The sequence below is a fragment of the Aegilops tauschii genome, chromosome 5, assembly GCF_002575655.3.
Source record: "Aegilops tauschii subsp. strangulata cultivar AL8/78 chromosome 5, Aet v6.0, whole genome shotgun sequence".
Lineage (NCBI taxonomy): Eukaryota > Viridiplantae > Streptophyta > Magnoliopsida > Poales > Poaceae > Aegilops > Aegilops tauschii.
The window spans coordinates 332796233-332804737 of record NC_053039.3 but is presented as its reverse complement, the minus strand read 5'-3'; the positions used below and the strand labels follow the sequence as shown (position 1 = coordinate 332804737).

Here is an 8505-nt window from a genome sequence, read left to right as displayed (position 1 = left end):
TGATCTAGGAGTAGATCACTGGACAACGGTCAAAATTATCCTTAGCGGAATAAGGATATATTTCTCGATTATGGAGGTGATAAGGAGTTCGTCGTAAAGAGTTACGTTGATGCAAGCTTTGACACCGATCTGGATGACTCTAAGTCACAATCCAGATACATATTGAAAAGTGGGAGCAATTAGCCAAAGTAGCTCCGTGCAGAGCATTGTAAACATAGAAATTTGCAAAATACTTACGGATCTGAATGTGACAGACCCGTTGACTAAAATTATCTCACAAGCAAAACATGATCACACCTTAGTACTCTTTGGGTGTTAATCACATAGCGATGTGAACTAGATTACTGACTCTAGTAAACCCTTTGGGTGTTGGTCACATGTCGATGTGAACTATGGGTGTTAACCACATAAAGATGTGAACCATTGATGTTAAATCACATAGCGATGTGAACTAGATTATTGACTCTAGTGCAAGTGGGAGACTGAAGGAAATATGCCCTAGAGGCAATAATAAAGTTATTATTTATTTCCTTATATCATGATAAATGTTTATTATTCATGCTAGAATTGTATTAACCGGAAACATGATACATGTGTGAATACATAGACAAACAGAGTGTCACTACTATGCCTCTACTTGACTAGCTCGTTGATCAAAGATGGTTATGTTTTCTAGCCATAGACATGAGTTGTCATTTGATTAACGAGATCACATCACTAGGAGAATGATGTGATTGACTTGACCCATTCCGTTAGCTTAGCACTTGATCGTTTAGTATTCTGCTATTGCTTTCTTCATGACTTATACATGTTCCTATGACTATAAGATTATGCAACTCCCGTTTACCGGAGGAACACTTTGTGTGCTACCAAACGTCACAACGAAACTGGGTGATTATAAAGGTGCTGTACAGGTGTCTCCGAAGGTACTTGTTGGGTTGGCGTATTTCGAGATTAGGATTTGTCACTCCGATTGTCGGAGAGGTATCTCTGGGCCCACTCAGTAATGCACATCACTATAAGCCTTGCAAGCATTGTAACTAATGAGTTAGTTGCGGGATGATGTATCACGGAACGAGTAAAGAGACTTGCCGGTAACGAGATTGAACTAGGTATTGAGATACCGACGATCGAATCTCGGGCAAGTAACATACCGATGACAAAGGGAACAACGTATGTTGTTATGCGGTTTGACCGATAAAGATCTTCGTAGAATATGTGGGAGCCAATATGAGCATCCAGGTTCCGCTATTGGTTAATTGACCGGAGACGTGTCTCGGTCATGTCTACATTTTTTCAAAGTTCGATGACGGTTATATAATGAGTTTATGTGATTTGATGTACCGAAGGTAGTTCGGAGTCCCGTATGAGATCGGGGACTTGATGAGGAGTCTCGAAATGGTCGAGACGTAAAGATCGATATATTGGACGACTATATCCGGACATCGGAAAGGTTCCGAGTGATTCGGGTATTTTCGAAGTACCGGGGAGTTACGGGAATTCACTGGGAGAAGTATTGGGCCTTATTGGGCCATACGGGAATAGAGGAGAGAGGCCAAAAGGATGGAGGCGCGCGCCCCCCTCTGGTCCGAATTGGACAAGGGGTGCATCCCCCTTTTCCTTCTCCCTCTCCTCCTCTTTCCTTCTCTCCTACTCCGGAAAGGAAAGGGGAATCCTACTAGGACTTGGGAGTCCTAGTAGGACTCCCCACACTTGGTGCGCCCCTCCTAGGGCCGGCCTCTCCCTTGCTCCTTTATATACGGGGGCAGGGGGCACCCCATAGACACAACAATTGATCGCTTGATCTTTTAGCCGTGTGCGGTGCCCCCTCCACCATAGTCCACCTCGATAATACTGTAGCGGTGCTTAGGCGAAGCCCTGCGTCGGTAGAACATCATCATCGTCACCACGCCGTCGTGCTGACGAAACTCTCCCTCAACACTCGGCTGGATCGGAGTTCGAGGGACGTCATCGGGCTGAACGTGTGCTGAACTCGGAGGTGCCGTGCGTTCGGTACTTGATCGGTCGGATCATAAAGACGTACGACTACATCAACCGCGTTGTGCTAACGCTTCCGCTTTCGGTCTACGAGGGTACGTGGACACACTCTCCCCTCTCGTTGCTATGCATCACCATGATCTTGCGTGTGCGTAGGAATTTTTTTTGAAATTACTACGTTCCCTAACATCATCAACCATCCTCCATCACCAATTTCATGATGCTCACCGCCGTGCGTGAGTAATTCCATCGTAGGCTTGCTGGACGGTGATGGGTTGGATGAGATTTATCATGTAATCGACTTAGTTTTGTTAGGTTTTGATCCCTAGTATCCATTATGTTCTGAGATTGATGTTGCTATGACTTTGCTATGCTTAATGCTTGTCACTAGGGCCCGAGTGCCATGATTTCAGATCTGAACCTATTATATTTTCATGAATATATGTGAGTTCTTGATCCTATTCTGCAAGTCAATAGTCACCTACTATGTGTTATGATCCGGTAACCCCGAAGTGACAATAATCGGGACCACTCCCGGTGATGACCGTAGTTTGAGTAGTTCATGTATTCACTAAGTGTTAATGCTTTTGTCTGATACTCTATTAAATGGAGGCCTTAATATCCCCTAGTTTCCAATAGGACCCCGCTGCCACGGGAGGATAGGACAAAAGATGTCATGCAAGTTCTTTTCCATAAGCACGTATGACTATATTCGGAATACATGCCTACATTACATTGATGAACTGGAGCTAGTTCTGTGTCACCCTATGTTATAACTGTTGCATGAGGAATCGCATCCTACATAATTATTCATCACTGATCCAATGCCTACGAGCTTTTCACATATTGATCTTTGCTTAGTTACTTTTCCGTTGCCACTGTTACAATTACTACAAAACTACTACTGTTATTTTTGCTACCGTTATCGTTATTTCCATACTACTTTGCTACTAAATACTTTGCTGCAGATACTAAGTTTTCCAGGTGTGGTTGAATTGACAACTCAACTGCTAATACTTGAGAATATTATTTGGCTCCCCTTGTGTCGAATCAATAAATTTGAGTTGAATACTCTGCCCTCGAAAACTGTTGCGATCCTCTATACTTGTGGGTTATCACCTATTATTGCACGGGGTCACAATGCATGCCTAGTGGCTAGCTGCGTTACACACCTTCGAGGATACCCAAGTTCGAATCCTAGCACCTCCTTTTTTTTTTCCTTTTTACCATTTAAAAGGTGCGCTAACAGGTCGATCCATTACTTAATGTGCGAGAGCTATATCTCGCATTAATTGAGACGGTAGCAGCTCTCGTTGAAGGATTTTTCTGTTTCTTGGAGCAACTGAGCCCCACTTAATAAAAAAGAAGTTGCAGGAAAAAGCGAGTGAAACTGGGGTTCGAACCCAGGTCTCTTGGATAGGAGTTAGCGACGCTAGCTACAACCATTGCGTCTGGTCCATGATAAACTGTAGGGCGACCTCGTTCAAGGTAAAAGAGCCGATTTTCTCCATCGTTTTTTTGTTCATTTTTTCCCATGTTTTCTTCTTCTTCTTTTTTGTTTACTTTTGTTTTTTTTCCTTTTTCTCCTACGTTTTTTATTCCTTTTCATTCCTTTTGCATTTGGCTCTTGGTTTTTTTCTTATTTCTTTGGTTTATTTTTTGGTTTTCTATGTTTCTATCTGGTTTTCATTCTACATTTATTGTATATGTCAACAACATTTTTCTAATACACATTTAACATTTTGCCAACACAAACTTAACATTTGTTTAATATATGGCCAACATAGTTTCAATACACATTTTTTAAACATTATTCAAATGCTTGATTAACATTTTTCATATAAAAAAATAACATTTTTCCATACATGGTAAACATTTTTCCTATACATTTTTTAAATGATTGATAACAGTTTCAATATAAAAATATTAAAAATAATAATACACGGGCAACATTTTTTCTATACACATTTAACATTTTTCAAATGCTTGATTAATATTATTCAAATATTTTCAACTTTTTCTGAAATTCTTGATTAACATTTTTATATTCATGACCAAATTTTTCATCATTTTTTAATGCATGGTCAATATTTTTTATATACTCATTTTAACATTTCTCAAATACTTGATTAATATATTTCAAAATTCTTGATTAACATGTTTTTATATCATATTTTTAGTACATGATCAACAATTTTTTATACACGGTCAACATTTTGAAATTGCTTGATTGACATTTTTCAAATACTTTTTCAATATTTTTCCGAAGACTTGATACCCATTTTTTCAAATACTTGTTTAATATTTTTCAAATACTAGTTCTACATTTTTACGAATGCTTGATTAACATTTTTCAAATACTTGCTCAACATTTTCCGAATGCTTCATTTTCCAAATGTTTTTTGTATAACATATATATTATCACATGGTAGCATATGAGACGTGGGGGTAACTATATAAAGTATAAAGAAAAATACAAAAAAATAATTAAAAAGAACCTGAAAAAGAGCTTGTGGCCTCCCGCGCCCGTGGGCTGGTCCATCTCGCTCACCCCCTTCAGCGAGTCAGAACCTAGATTCGCTGAAGGCGAGATATAGGAGCGCCCAATTTTATACTTCCTCCCTCCCAAAATAGTTATTTTAGTTTTGTGATACAAATATATGTAACACTAATGGGCAACTAATTCGGGCCAAAGGTGATATTAAAATAGGTACTACAGTATTGTACTCTGGCCCATAATATAAAATGCTATTCCATCTGTAAAGAAATATAAGACCATTTAGGTCATTACTTACAGAGATATAAGAGCATTTAGGTCACTATTTTATTGATCTAAACGCTCTTATATTTTTTTACGGAGGGAGTAGTAAATTATGAGACGGTGAGAGTAGATATTTACCCTCGAAATAGCTAGTAATTGTTATATTGTACTAGTATTTCTAGGCCTCTCAGGCCCGCACGCTCGCGCACGTACGCCTCCTCAACCGTCCATTGTTTTCGCGCGCGCGCGTCCCCCCGCCGGGACGCCGATCCGACGCAGTTTGTAATTTAACGCCCGGCCCGGCGCACGCGCCTCGCTATACCACCACTATCCAGCCACGCTCCATGCCCCCATGTGATGCGATTCACCGGCTCCCACGCCCGCACACGTTAGCGTACGGTACCCGCACGCAATCAGCGAACGATCGAGGAGACGAGTTAAGCTGATCAGATAGAAACGGCTGTCTCGTACGCACAAGGAACGCGGTCTAGACGTGCTACGTCCGAAGGAAACGCTCCAAATGGAAGGCCATGGCCGTGCTTGCTCCGGCCAACAGCTATCCCGGTCGAGCTGTAGCACACATCAATCGAATCGATTCGTGCAGCGTATCGCCCCCTTTCCTGCAAAATGCGAACCGCTAGCTTCCATTCCACACATCCCTATCACTCTCACCGAGACACGGACGACTATTCCATGGCTCCGGTCGATGCGTGCAGCGCTAGCTGCTGCACCATCTTTGGCGCGTAGATCAGTTTGACTTCTTCCTATAATATAGCCGCACACCCCCTCCACCGAGGGCTAGCAGTAGATTAAGATTAGCAGACTACTTCGTAGCGGAGTACTTAACTAAGGAGAAGTACGTACGTAGGCGCAGCTCTCTGCATTTTCATATCATCCTTACGTCTGTTGAACGATCACCGGGTGACGAGACGAGACGAGACCAACTCCATCGATACGGGCTCTGCGCCGCGCGTCAGCTCAGCTCTCGTCGACCGGTAATGCCGCTGCGTGGGCGGGGGCGCAGCCTCCTGCTTCTCGTGGTCGCGCTGTGGTGCTCCGCGCTCCGGTGCGCCGCGCCGGACCTCGCGGCGGACCGCGCGGCGCTGCTCGCGCTCCGGGCCGCGGTCGGCCCGGGGCTCCCGTGGGACGCGTCGGCGGCGTCGCCGTGCGGGTGGCGCGGCGTTGGGTGCGACAACGGCACCGGAGGCGGGCGCGTCGTCGCGCTACAGCTCCCCGGCGCCGGCCTGATCGGTCAGCTGCCGCTGGGGACCGTGGGCAACCTCACCGCTCTCAGGGCGCTGTCGCTCCGCTCCAACGCGCTCTCCGGCGGGATCCCCGCGGACATCGGCAACTGCGGGGAGCTCCGGTACCTCTACCTCCAGGACAACAAGCTCGCCGGCGAGATACCGGAGGGCTTCTTCTTGCTCGGCTTGCTGCAGCGGCTCGTCCTCTCGAATAATCGTTTCTCTGGCGGTGTGTCGCTGGAGTTCAACAAGCTCCGCCGGCTGGCCACTCTTTACTTGGAGAACAACGTCCTTACTGGCACCCTCCCTGCCGACCTTGATCTCCCTAATCTTCAGCTGTTCAACGTGTCCGACAACCAGCTCAACGGCCCTGTGCCAGAGTCGCTAGCCGGAAGACCGGCCAGCGCCTTTAGTGGGACAACGCTATGCGGCGCCCCACTAAGCCCGTGCGCGAACACTTCGCCGCCGTCGCCATTGCCATTGCCTCCTCCGGCCTCTTCTGAGGACAGCAAGAGCAGCAAGCTCTCCACTGCCGCGATCGCCGGTATTGCTGCGGGCGCCGTCGCGGCGCTCCTGGTGGTGCTCGCCGTGATCTTCTTCATGCTATGTTTCCGTCGTGGCAAGACAAATAAGGCCGACACTTCCACCGAAACGGCGGCCTACGGCGACGAGGACGCGTCACCGGAGACGGTGTCCGTGGCGAGGGCGGAGAAGAGCGGCGTGAAAGCGTCGCGCTCCTCGAAGCCGACGGCCAGCGACGCCAAGAAGCTGGTGTTCGTGGGAGGTGAGCCGGAGGTGGCCTACGAACTGGAATCGCTGCTGCACGCGTCGGCCGAGGTCCTCGGGAAGGGCTGGCTGGGCACGACGTACCGCGCCACGCTGGAGGGCGGCGTCGCCGTCGTGACCGTCAAGAGGCTGAGGGAGGTGCCCATCCCCGAGAAGGAGTTCCGCGGCACGGTGGCCGCGCTCGGCGCGCTCCGGCACGAAAGCCTGGTGCCGCTGCGCTCCTACTTCTACAGCAAGGAGGAGAAGCTCATCGTCTACGACTTTGTCAGCGCCAAAGGCCTCTCCTCCCTTCTCCACGGCGCGGGCAGCGAGCGCCTCGACTTCACCACGCGAGCGCGCATTGCGCTGGCGTCGGCGCGCGGCATCGCCTTCATCCACGGCGCCGGCGCCGGCTCGTCCCACGGCAACATCAAGTCGTCCAACATTCTCGTCAACGACGCGCGCGACGGGGCCTACGTGGCCGACTACGGCCTCGTCCAGCTCGTCGGCGCCAGCGTGCCGCTGAAGCGCGTGACGGGGTACCGCGCCCCGGAGGTGACGGACCCGCGCAGGGCGTCGCAGGAGGCCGACGTGTACAGCTTCGGCGTGCTGCTCCTGGAGCTGCTGACTGGGAAGGCCCCCGCGAACTCGGTGCCGGGGAGCGACGGCGCCGCGGACCTGCCGCAGTGGGTGGGCACGGTGGTGCAGGAGGAGTGGACGGGCGAGGTGTTCGACGCCAGCATCGCCAACGAGGCGCTCGTGGAGGAGGAGATGGTGCGGCTGCTGCAGCTGGGCACGGAGTGCACCGAGCGGCGGCCCGACCGGCGGCCCGCGATGGCCGAGGTCGCCGCGAGGATAGAGGACATCGTCGGCAGCGCGCAGCGGAAGACGGACTCGGCCGAGTTCCACAGCGTGTCCGCCGACCATTCCGCGTAGCCGTAGCCTCCGCCGCCGTGGTTCATTTCATTTCCGTAGCTGTTTTTCAGTTTCCCGCTGCAAACTGTGAAAAACTATACCGGAATTCCTCAACATGTTCATAGAATATGTTTACTTCATTGTTTTCGTGCGAATTCCTGGATGAATTCATGTGCAATATACAATAATTTGTTCATCGTTTACCGACCCAACTAGTTTCATCACAGTTAAAAATCATTAAGTTTCCCCCCCAGCACCCAACTCCCAACAATTTGGATCTGCAAGGTGCCAAATGGAGACTATTTCAGCCAGTCGCCCGGATTGAAGCGGTCGGTCAGTTGACAGTCGGCGAGTCCATTTCAGGATGGACGTTTTATTCCAGCGACGTCAGCGTACGCGTACCAACACGTTGAACGCTTCTACTCTCTGACCTGGTAAAGACTGTCACTGTTCTGGCCGGCAAACGGGAAAGAGAAGACGGCAATCACAGCCTCGCAAGCGATGAGAGGCTGCTCGTGAGAAAATGTGAGAAATGGCGGCGCTGACAAGACCATCATATTTAGTTGTCTGACGAAAGGAGTGAATTCTGAACGCTGAACAATTCTCTCTGACCGATGCTGTCTAGATCAATGTGGCTTCGATGCATATACAGCATGAGAAAGTTCAGTTGACCTCCGTTGTAGTTGCACAGCTCAGGGAGCTTTGAACGGTCTGAGCAGCGAAAAGTTTCTGAGACCATTATACGTCACGGCTACCGCTAATCTGGGCGTTTTGATGCTATCCAACGAGTGGCATGCAAATTTTGATACGGTTTATCTAATT

At 48.5% G+C, this 8505-nt stretch overlaps 1 protein-coding gene across 1 annotated transcript; it reads left to right on the top strand.

Annotated features, from left to right (window-relative positions):
• The first annotated feature begins 5403 nt into the window (after nucleotides 1–5403).
• On the top strand, nucleotides 5404–7879 carry LOC109772051 (probable inactive receptor kinase RLK902). Its single transcript, XM_020330748.3, has one exon. The coding sequence runs from the start codon at nucleotides 5758–5760 to the stop codon at nucleotides 7702–7704; it is 1947 nt and encodes a 648-aa protein (XP_020186337.1). The 5' UTR covers nucleotides 5404–5757; the 3' UTR covers nucleotides 7705–7879.
• The last annotated feature ends 626 nt before the right edge of the window (nucleotides 7880–8505 follow it).

Excerpts from the sequence above, each read along its gene's own strand:
- LOC109772051 (XM_020330748.3), top strand. The coding sequence starts at position 5,758 with ATGCCGCTGCGTGGGCGGGGGCGCAGCCTCCTGCTTCTCGTGGTCGCG.